The following is a 12,141-nucleotide window of genomic DNA, read 5'->3' on the forward strand; positions in this document are numbered from 1 at the left end:
CCTGGAAAAGCCCGCACCATTCTTTCTCCACTTCTTATGAGATTTTGGGTAGCGGGTGGCTTGCTGGCATTTTGACTGGGGAGGGGGCAGCCAAGGAGAGCATCAGGTGAGTGAGGCCTCTAGCCAGCTCAAGCAGGCCTCGCTCACCCGGGGCTCTCCTTTCTTGCGTCAAGTTGTTTTTGGCTGGTGAGGGAGGCCACATATGCTAATGAGTCATGCTAATGAGCTCTACCATCTATTTTTCTACAAAACGACCCCTGGCTACAGTCACTGGGAAGCTTCTTTGCCTCCTCTTCCCATAACAGACACCTTTTCACAGGGTGGCCACAGACTATGTAGGAACTTTGCTGCAGACTCTGTGAAGATTTTGGTACTTGGTGTTGATGGATTATGCCACCTGGTACCCTGAGGCCATTTCCTTGCACAACAGGCAAACAAATGAAGTAGTGCAAGCTTTATTTTGCATCTTTTTTTTTCAGGTGGAACTGCCCAGGGAGATACTGCCAGATGGATGCACTCCATTTACAATGGCCCTAATGAAGCAACTCTGCCAAACACTAGTAATACAGCAACTCTTCATATTTGTGAGATATCCCCTAATCGATTTTCCTGTGGAATGATTTAACCAGATGTTGAAGATGATCTTGGGCAAATTACTACATGAATGGCCAAGTCAGTGGGAGTTTTACTCAAGCCCCCTGCTTTTGCAGTATGGGAGACACCCCAAACATCAACTGGATTTGTACCGTTTGAATCTTAGACCTGGTAGAAGATTGGTGGGTAACCCCACAAGCAGAGGAAAGATTGCCTTCCACAGAATATATGAGGCATCTAAGGAATGGTTGCAAGTGGCTGAGAAAGAAACTGCCTGATGCTTTAGGGAAGCCCAACAAGCTCAGAAAGAGCAGAATGAGCAAGGTTCTTGGGCTATGTCCCTAAAGGTAGAGGGCAGGGTGCTAGTGGATCACTGGGTCCTAAAGAATGGTGGGAATGGAGTGCCACCTAGCTGGGGACCTGCTCTGGCTATCAGAGGGTGGTTGCCATGGAGAAGAGTCATCTCAGCTGGATGCAGGGTTGCCTCTCACCCAACAGGCTGAGGTGCAGGACGAGTTAGACTGGGTTCCTGGAGTCTCCTCTCACAAGCCAGCTATCACCCACACTGTACTGATAACCCTGAGGCAAGTATCTTGAGCAGCTTGGAGGCTCTTGCTCCAGATACAGAGGGAGGTTGTGGCCTGGGAAGTCCAGGAGATGCTCTTCCGGGGGGGGGGTGTCACTGGGCCTTCTTATATTGTGCGGCAGAGCCCTGTGGTATAGGTCTTTAAGCCTGATGGAAGCATCCAGTTTTGTGTCAGCTACAGAGAGGTGAAAAAAATTGCCCAGTTTGACACACACACCATGCCCCAATCAGATGTCCTTATAGAACAATTAGGAACAGCCTGTTATCTGTCAGCCCTAGATTTAACGAAGGGGGTATTTGCAGGTTCTCATGGAAGCTGCTGATAAAGAGAAAAGTGCTTTTGCCACCCTGCAGGGGTTGTTCCAATTTAAAGTCATGCTGTTTGGATTTCATGGAGCCACCATGTTCCAGAAGTTTATAGACTGGGTGTTAGATTAATACCAGAGCTTCACTCTGCTTATCATAGAATCATAGAGTTGGAAGGGACCTCTAGGGTCATCTAGTCCAACTCCCTGCACAACGCAGAAAACTCACAAACACACCTCCCCCTAAATTCACAGGATCTTCATTGCTGTCAGATGGCCATCTAGCCTCTGTTTAAAAACCTCCAAGGAAGGAGAGCCCACCACCTCTCGAGGAATCGTGTTCCACTGAGGAATCGCTCTAACAGTCAGGAAGTTCTTCCTAATGTTGAGCCAGAAACACTTTTGATTTAATTTCAACCCATTGGTTCTGGTCCTACCTTCCCGGGCCACAGAAAACAATTCCACACCATCCTCTAGATGATAGCCCTTCAAGTACTTAAAGATGGTGATCATATCACCTCTCAGCCGCCTCCTCTCCAGGCTAAACATCCCCAGCTCCTTCAACCTTTCCTCATAGGACTTGATCTCCAGACCCCTCACCATCTTCGTCGCCCTCCTCTGGACCCATTCCAGCTTGTCTATATCCTTCTTAAAATGTGGTGCCCAAAACTGAACACAGTACTCCAGGTGAGGTCTTACCAGAGCAAAGTGATACCATCACATCACATGATCTGGACACTATACTTCTGTTGATACAGCCCAAAACTGCATTTGCCTTTTTAGCCACCGCATCACACTGTTGACTCATGTTCAACGTATGATCCACTAAAACCCCTAGATCCTTTTCGCACATACTACTGCTGACAAGTCTCCCCCATCCTATAACCACGCATTGGATTTTCCATACCTAAATGCAGAACTTTACATTTATCCCTGTTAAAATTCATTTTATTGATTTTAGCCCAGTTTTCCAGCCTGTCAGTTCATCCTGTATCCTGTTTCTGTCTTCTTCTGTGTTTGCAACCCCTCCCAATTTAGTATAATTGGCAAATTTAATAAGCATTTCCTCTATTCCTTCATCAAAATCATTGATAAAGATGTTGAACAAAACAGGTGTTATATAGGTGGCATCATTATATTTAGCCTTGATTGGACCTCCCATCTTCACTACCTAGGTGATGGAAACCATAGAGTTTTGGGGTGACTGGTAGAGTGTTGCCCCATCATGACACCATTACTTCCAAGATGTGCCAGAAGTTGCATCATCCTGTGGTGATGCAGTAAGTTCCCACCTACCTACATCTCCCATGGGCAAACCTGCTTCCCACCCATTGGCGCCTCCAATGTGGGGTCCTTCTCCTGCCCAATGAGCATTTGGGAAGATTATAAACTGCTCTACATTTAAAAAAAACACCAGATTTTTCTACAAACTTGGGGGGGGGGGTCCTCCAAGTTTGCTGGAAATCGCTTCACTTTACATAGCCCCAATCTATGAATTTCAGTATTAGCTATATTGATATAGCTAATATCAGTATAGGAGAGATAAACTGTAATTCGGAGGGATCTCCAAGCCCCACTGGGAAGTTGCCAACCCTAGATATGGAATGTATGGGTAGAATGATAGATGAAACACTGAAAGGTAGTAATGTGTGCTTACCTCCAGTTTGCAAAGCATGTCACACATATTTCCTGTGAACAAAGTGGCATGTAGCTCGACATATAATGTAAATCTATGTAGTGACCATTGTTCATATTATGGCTGCTACTTAGAATAGTAGTTACATGTAAAAAAAACTTTCAAACAGCTGCTCAGCTAGAGAAAATACATCAACCTGCACTGATACTGAATAATTCTTATGAATCCGTGTTTCTTATTTTTGATGCAATTAATGATACATATTGACACCAAGGTGAGATTTTGATATGAGACACTGGAAATGCATCATGAAGATTTAAGATTGTGGTGGAGCAGCTCTTCAGGAGCCATCAAGTTGCCACATCTACAGTCCACCAATAGAAAATATATAATCCTTTGACTAAGAATTTGAAACAGACTATATAGTTAAGAAAAACCTGTCTATTATAATATTTTAATATATCTGTATTTTGGAGATTGATGGGACAATAAGTGTATTTTCAAAAAAGACAGTTATTTCGCTCATCAGTATGCTTTGAAATGGAGACTTTGGTGTTTGTGATCATGAACAGTGTTAATAGTTAACAGTGTTAATATCTAAATAAATTCTTTATAATATTCAATTATGTCTGTCTAATTACAATTGAATATTATAAAGAATTTATTTAGATATATTTTCATTTGATTTTTTTTACAGGTTTATTTTGTTTTTCATAGATACTTTACCCTTGGTCCCATTTCCATTAATTTATTCATGATCTTTCAGCTAGAGAAAATACAGCAGAGTGTGGATTTGAATTTAGGTCTCCCAGTTTGTAGTCCAGCAATGACCACTACACCACACTGGCTTCACTGAGTCCAATCCTACTAGTAGTGTGCCAAAGTATCACTTCTTATCTGCTTTCTAGCACAGTAGCTTGAAAATGTCAACTTTTAAATTGTTAGCATGCTCAAAAAGAACCAGTTTTGAAAAGAGCTGAGCGGAGACACTACTTTATTATGTTGCCTATTAGTCAGTTATATGAAACATCCAGCTCCAGCTGATACAGCAACATGGCTCTGAGAGTTAATGTCCAACAGCAGTGAGTGTGGAGGTTTTCTTTGAGGTAAAGCTCATGTGTTCCCATAGTAACTTCTTTCCTTTTTGAAAAGTTTTCCTGTCAACGTTCACAGCTGGAGACATGTTATGAAACACTTGTGCCTTCCCTGAGTAGTCAGTGTTAGCTATACAGAAATGTGATTTGTTCACAGACTTGGCACAGATTTAAAAACAAAAACATTAAAAATTTATATCGTCTTGAGGATGTTTCTCTTATGAATTCCCTGTTCTCTGAAGGATGTATCCCTAATATAGGAAATATGGCAATAAAACATCTCTCATAGAACAAGCACATTACTTTCACTCACTGCACTGTGAAATCTGTGGGGAAAGTAGCGATATGAAGGGGCAACAGATGCTTTGCTTGAGAACCACCTTTTTTGCGAAGCTGTATTTTAAGAACATTCACTGCATTCAGGACCTGTTTGTCTTAGATCAGGTGTGCGCCACAATCGTTCTTCCAGCAGGGATCTTCCAGAATTGCCATAGTGACTTTTTAAACTAGGGGGATGACAACATTTCGAAAGGAACAGATTAAGTAAAATTCACTTTACTACACGCATTTTAAAATATGCGTTGGCTTCTTAAATAGAAAGTCGGTTTGAGGGAACGTGGGGGGGGGGGCGCAAGAGTGAAGTGCTTTGCAAAAGGAGGAAAGCGGAGAAAGTCGAGGGGGTGGGGGTGGAATCTAAATCAGACTATGTATTCCCAGGCCCTTGCTAAGCATATCATAATAAGAAAAAAATGAACCCGGGGACGTGGTGTGCCTATAACAGCAAAGTTCAGAGATCAAAAAAACTTGCAAGGGGCACCGAAACCAGCACTTACGCAATGTATGCAATCAATTCTCAGTTGGCCTCCTACTAAAGAAAGGGGAGGCTTTGAGAGCCAACAGCAAAGCCCGGACTGGAGCCACCGTTGACTTATTAACGTATTTGCTAAGTAATCCAGGGCGTATTTGCTGAGCAATCCAGTTCGGCTCTTTTTAGTACCTTTTGTAAAACTTGAGCACAATATTTCTTTCTGAACGAGAAGGTCTTGCCTTCTAGTCTTGTGTCATCCCCTCTCCCATCATTACTCCCCTACCTAGGGCCATCCTGGGACAAGGTCACACTTTCTTCTGAGAACATGAGCGTTCAGTTCAGGAGAGTTTTGTTGCAGAAAGTTGTCTGCAGGTCAGCCTGCTGGGGCTCGGATGCAGGACTCAGGAAAGTACCCCGGCATAGCAAGGCGCTTTCTGAGGTGCGTTTCCTGGGCCCCTGGGCCGGGGGTCGATTGCCTACCAGGTTCCAGAGAACGTCCTCCTTCTCCACCCGGGCAGCAGTTCCTGCAGGCGACTATGAGACCATTTTCAGGGCGTCGGTGGAGGAGCCTGAAAAACTGTGGGCGGAGGCGGCTCAGGGCATCAAGTGGCAGAAACCCTGGACAAAAACCATGGAGCGGAAGGACCTCTATAGCACCTCTTGGTGAGTGGCCGACTTAACGCTTGCTGAGCTCTTGCCTGGGCCACGTCACAAAAGTAATAATGATAAAGGATCGATTAGTCTGTAAGGCGTCACCTAATTCTCTTAACTTTTGCTACAGTACATTAACACACACCTGCCCCTTTCTGAAAGATTTTGTAGTTTTTCTCCAGATCTCTCAGCCGAGTCCTTTACCGTGAATAGGGGGTTGGCAGGCAGAAATTCAACAGGTGGAAACTCGCTTCAATTTACCACCATTCTGGGACTTCGCCTTTTAAATTTCTGCCTCTTAAACGAGACCTGTCAGGAAAAAAAAAGGTGACACTAATGGAGATAAGACAAATATTAGCTAGTAACATTTTTAAAGTAGGTTGAAGCCTGATTTCAGTCCAGGAGCATTGTCAAGATGAGGGCGCCTCCATGATTTATGGGACTGGGTAAAAGTCGGATCTACACGGATCTTCATGAATTCATATGATTTTTACATCGAAATGAAATAAAACCAGTATTATTCTGTAGATCCTGTCTTAGACTATAGGCAGGACTACAAAAATCATGCCTCCATGAATTTGTGGCGCCTCAGCAGTGCAAAAACAGGGTTCCAAAGCATGGGTCCTCATGAATTCATATGATTTTTATGGTGAAATGGAATCAAACCAACATCATGTTGTAGATCCTCTATTAGACTATAGGCAGCACCAGGAAAATCATGCCTCTACTAATTTGTGGTGCCACAGCACTGAAAAAACATGTTTCCAAACCACGGATCCTCATGGATCCTCATGATTTTCGCTTTGGGCCAACCCAAGATCACCAGCCAATCACATATCATGTCCATGGGCAGAGTTTGCACCACAGAAATCATGGATCCACGGCTTCGTCGCAGTGCCAGGGACCAAAAACTTGGTTTTGGACCACGGATCCTCATGGATTCTCGTGATTTTTCCTTTGGAACCCCCCAGCCTCACCATCTATTCTTATATCATGTCCATGGGCAGTGTTTGCACCACAGAAATCATGGATCCACAGCTTCGTGGCAGTGCCAGGGACCAAAAACCTGGTTTTGGACCACGGATCCTCATGGATCCACATGATTTTTGCATTGGATCCCCCCAGCCTCACCATCTTTTCTTATATCATGTCCATGGGCAGAGTTTGCACCACAGAAATCGTGGCTCCACAGCTTTGTGGCAGCACCAGGGACCAAAAACTTTGGTTTTGGAACATGGATCCTCATGGATCCACATGATTTTTGCTTTGGATCCCCTCAAGGCCTCCATCCAGTCACATATCATGTCCATGGGCAGAGTTGCACCATGGGCAGAGTTTGGACTCAAACTTTGTTCATTTAAGAATACTGGAAGGCTGGCAGAGGAGTGCCGGCCTCCCCACGGCTTTTCCCATGATTGGTGGGGGAAGAGGCCCTGGAAAGAGCCCCAGGAGGAGCCAGCGCTTCACGGGGTGGGAGGGAGGGGGAGGTGCGGTGCGGAGGGGAGTGGGGGCCATGAGAGCCATACTAGTCAAAGGAGGGGCCATACTAGTCAAAGGGGGAGTTCGATGGAGCCCCCCCCCCCTGTGGCTATAGGCCTGTCCCTGACCCTAACTGTTACAAATTGTACCATGTAGCTTGAGCTTAAAATTCTCAAAGTGGTCTATCTTTGGAATTTGTTACAGCAATTGTTGGTCACCTTAGCTTCAGAATAAAAATATCTCTGGTAACATTCATTACAGTCACCAGAACAAAGTTTGAATCTAGTGGCACCTTTGAGACCAACAAAGTTTCATTCAAGGTACAAGCCAGGGGTGGCCAAACTTGCTTAACATAAGAGCCACACAGAATAAATGTCAGATGTTTGAGATCCGCAAGACATGACCATGAGATTTTGAGAGCAGGAAGGAAGGAAAATAGATGAGGAGGGAGAGGTGGAAAGAAAGCAACTTTAACTTTAAATACCTTTTCCAAGCCACCAGCTGACTTGGCTTGAAGAAATCATTTAAAGAGACAAAGTCCTTCTCAAAGTTGGCCAAGAGCCACACAATATGTGTGAAAGAGCCACATATGGCTCCTGAGCCACAGTTTGGCCATCCCTGGTATAAGCTTTTGTGTGCATGCCTGCTTCATCAGTTCTGAAAAAGTGTGTGTGCACGCAAAAGCTTATACCTTAAAGGTGCCACTGGACTCAAACTTTGCCTTGCCACTTCAGACCAACAGTGCTACCCACTTGAATCTATTACAGTCACAAATTTGACATTTGCCTTCTTAATTACAAAGTCTTGCAAATTATACAGAATGCTTGTCATAAACATACATGAATTAGTGGAATAGTAAAAACATTTGTTACCCAATAGTAAGCTAAGTTTTCTGGTGAGTTGTGAGGGTTTCCCCCCCACAAACTATAAAGTAGGATGAAATTCCAGCTCTGACAGATTTGTTGTTTCTGTTCTGAATTTTTAATGTTTGCCAGTTCAAAGCATAGTCTGTAGTTTGTAATTGACAACTGTATGGCTTCTCTGAGGAAAAAAAAATCAATAATGGTTGATTTATAGAATACTTTTTTTTTGTCTACACCTGCAGGCCTGACCATTCCTGGGAGTGCATTTAGGAATTAGTCACAATCATAAGAATTGTTGTTGGCTATATATGAGGGTGATATCACAGCTCATGTTTGTTTGTCCAAATGCATACCCAAGAGTGACTGAGGCCAGGGCTGGATTAAACCTTGTGGAGGCCCCTAGGCAGTCAGAATCTTGGGGGCGCCCTTGCAAATAATCTCAGAGTTGGAGCACCCACCCTGCCACCTGCGTTGCCCACTGCAGCCTGCAGTCACCTTCTTAAAAGCCCCTTTGACAAAACTGTGGGGGAGAAGCAGAGAGAGGCAAACTTGGCGACAAAGCCAGCAGCAGACACACTAGGCAAGTCGGGCAAAGAGCGACTTAGTTGCTGGTCCTGGTTGCGTGTGCAGGCTGGGAGGGCTGCAGGCAGGGGAAAAAATAAGGAGGAAAGCTGGCTTGGGGCCCCTAAAGGCATGGGGCCCATAGGCCAGTGCCTACTTGGTCTAATTCTTAATCCGGCCCTGACTGAGGCTATGGTATTGTATGGACTGATTTTAAGACAATAAATGTAGGGAGATGGATATTCAAATATAAACATGTTTAATTTTAAGAGGAACCTGAATGAAGGGTAGGTAAACCAAATCGTGAGAAAAAAGAAATAGAGAAGTTAAGCGATATGGGCAACATTGGAGAGAAAATGCTGAAGAAAACTCTCAAATTTAAGGTCAAGAGAGGATTATGAATCCATTTTTTTAGTTGGCTACATTAGCTGTCATAGTGGTGATAATGTAGATCTCCATCTCACAGAAATTTTCATCGGCTGATTTCTGCATATCAACTGGCTGTTAAAAGATGCAAGAATAGGCTAGGCAGCTTCCCCCCCCCCCCTTGGCTCTTTGATGACACTATCTGTACAGTGGGAGGAAGAAAGGAAGCAAGCATGGTCAAGGAAATGATGGATATGTGAAATCAGAAAGAGACAGCAATCTGAAGAACACTTGCTAGGGAGTAAACTCCACTGAGTCAGTGATACTTATATATGAATAGTGGATGTGCTTAAGATTCCAATGCAAGTAGGCATTGGTTGGTAATGGCCTGAAAAGTAAACATCTGCCAGGCAGATATAGTGGAATAAATGCAAATCCAAAGAGAAAGTAGGATTGGGGCTATGCGATAGTTACAGGAAAGAAGTGGTCTGGGAATAGTAGCAAATGTTGTCCATGCATGTGGAACACATGGCTTCTAATGTTGCTGATGCTTCCTTATCTGGCAAACCTAAGGAGGCTAGAAAGGCCAAAACAGGCAACACAGATAGTAAGATAATAATTGCATCAATTTTCAGTGCCATCTTAATAAGAGTTGTACCTTTCTAGGTCCATTGATTTTAATTGATTTAGAAAGGTGTAACAGTTCTTAGGATGCTGCTCTAAGTTCACCAATTTATCATCTGATTTTGACTGAGGGATTGCAGAAGAGAAATCAGAATATAATTTTAGAAGTTATCCAGCAAATATTTTTTCTTGTTTGTAATTTTTTTTTACAACCTAGAATGCTGTTTTTCTTCTAGGTTTGTTGGAGGAGAGCTGAATATTTGTTACAATGCTGTAGATCGCCATGTTTTGAATGGACAAGGAGACCAGATTGCTATTATCCATGACAGTCCTGTAACAAATACTAAAGAAGCTATAACTTACAAAGAAGTTCTTGAACAGGTATGTTTCATGGATATGTTCAACAAGCAAATGCTGAATGAAATTCTAGATATAGAGAATATATTTTTTCTATCTGTATACTAGAGAGTCTTACGATGACAGTGTCAAGCTATATGATATTTCTCACATATAACAATTTATAGCGTGTTTATTGCTGAATGTCACTATATGTTTCAAAATGGAGGCTGATTCCGCACTCACCTTGCTCTGGGGCAGGCTTCCATTTCTGTGCAGAGCAAGCTGATGATTTCACACCAGTTGCTCTGCGCTGCCATTTTGCAAGGGGCAAACTCACGATTTGCTGCGCTGCAGTGTAACAGGTTTACACTGTGGCTCAGCAAATCGCAGATTTGCCCTGTGCAAAATGGCAGCACGGAGCAACTAGTGTGAAATTGCCAGCTTGTTCTGCACAGAAACAGAAGCCTGCCCCGGAGCAAGGTGAGTCCAGAATCAGCCAAAATCTACAATGTTTTTTGTATTATTTATTTATACCCCATCTTCTTCCCTAGGGAGAATACAAAGCAACTTACATTTTTCTCTCCATGTTATCTTACACACATAGTATGTTGGGTAGGTTAGGCTGAGAATGTGTGACTAGCCCAAGGTCACCTAGCAACCTTCCATGGCAGAGATGGGATTCTGACTTGGAGTGTTTCCATACCAGAATGATTTCTCATGGTTGGCTGGTCGATGAGATGATTCCATGATTATGGAATACATGATTAGATTACATGATTAACCAATACATGATTAGAGATTTTACACAGCCCAAAGTAATCCATTTTATCTTCATTTTTTGTGTTGGTTTCCGTTTCATACCTAATGCGCATTGAAGCCCCCCTCCCACTGTGTTCTAACAGATTCTTTGCCTACTTTGTTTTAATTTTTTTTTATAAGGAACATGGGTATCCTGCCTAGAAATAACACAATATCTTTCTTTCTCCATCAGATATAAGTAGGAATGGAGATCCCTAAGTCCTTATGACCCAGTCTGAAGGTGGGTGGGATATTGCAAAGAAAGGAATCAGGGTGTAGAAGTACAATGCAAAAAGTAATCAGCTTGTTAGAGTAGAGGGAGAATTGCTTAGAGACAGAAATTTTGAGAGCCAGTTTGGTGTAGTGGTTAAGTGTGCAGACTCTTATCTGGGAGAACTGGGTTTGATTTCCCACTTCTCCACTTGCAGCTGCTGGAATGGCCTTGGATCAGCCATAGCTATTGCATTTGTCCTTGAAAGGGCAGATTCTGGGAGAGCCCTCTCAGCCCCACCCACCTCACAAGATGTCTGTTATGGGGGGAGAAGATATAGGAGATTGTAAGCTGCTCTGAGACTGTGATTCAGAGAGAAGTGAAAAAAAGGGAGTCCCCTGTGCAAGCACCAGTCATTTTTGACTTTGGGGTGACGTTGCTTTCACAATGTTTTCACAACAGACTTGTTACGGGATGGTTTGCCATTGCCTTCCTCAGTCATCTACACTTTCCCCCCAGCAAGCTGGGTACTCATTTTACCGATCTCGGAAGGATGGAAGGCTGAGTCAACCTGGAGCTGGCTACCTGAACCAGCTCCCGCTGGGATCAAACTCAGGTCGTGAGCAGAGGGCTGCGACTGCAGTACTGCAGCTTTACCACTCTGCACCACGGGACTCTTCCTTTGGAGAGAAGGGCGGGGTATAAATCTGCAGTCTTCTTCTTAAAACTGCTTGCAGAGTCACATCTGACAATGCCCTCCTCTCTCCCTAAAAGGCAATCTGAGCAGTAGCTGATTCTCTTCTTTTTAGAATTATAAGTGTGAATAATGCTGGATAGGACTAAGAAAAATAACTTACAACTAAAAAAATCCTCTTTTTAGGATCTCCTTTCTTCTCTCTCAGTGGTGGCTAAACTTGCTTAATGTGAGAGCCACATACAATAAATGTCAGATGTTTGAGAACTGCAAGACATGAACATCAGATTTTTGGTTTCAGAGGGTAGCTGTGTTGGTCTGCAGCAGAACAGCTAAAGTTTAACAGCTTAGAGACCCACAAGATTTTTATTATATGAGATTTTGTGAGTCAGAGCTCCATCAGATATACAGTATGTCACAGAAGTGAGTACACCCCCTCACATTTTTAAATATTTAAGTATATCTTTTCATGTGACAACACTGAAGAAATGACACTTGGATACAGTGTAAAGCAGTGAGTCTACAGCTTGTA

The 12,141-nt window shown here is 43.3% G+C and overlaps 1 protein-coding gene across 3 annotated transcripts in view; it reads left to right on the top strand.

Moving 5' to 3' along the window:
- The first annotated feature begins 5,268 nt into the window (after positions 1 to 5,268).
- Positions 5,269 to 12,141, top strand: part of ACSS3 (acyl-CoA synthetase short chain family member 3) — a 102,606-nt gene continuing 95,733 nt past the window's right edge. Inside the window, exons 1-2 of one of the 3 annotated variants that reach the window (XM_060245137.1) lie at positions 5,269 to 5,686; positions 9,804 to 9,948. In XM_060245137.1, the coding sequence (XP_060101120.1) occupies positions 5,349 to 5,686; positions 9,804 to 9,948 (483 nt within the window). In that variant the 5' untranslated portion in view covers positions 5,269 to 5,348. The remainder of the gene's footprint in view (positions 5,687 to 9,803; positions 9,949 to 12,141) is intronic. The other 2 variants (XM_060245138.1, XM_060245139.1) reach the window with 2 other exon arrangements.

The sequence above is a fragment of the Heteronotia binoei genome, chromosome 8, assembly GCF_032191835.1.
Source record: "Heteronotia binoei isolate CCM8104 ecotype False Entrance Well chromosome 8, APGP_CSIRO_Hbin_v1, whole genome shotgun sequence".
NCBI classification, from domain to species: domain Eukaryota; kingdom Metazoa; phylum Chordata; class Lepidosauria; order Squamata; family Gekkonidae; genus Heteronotia; species Heteronotia binoei.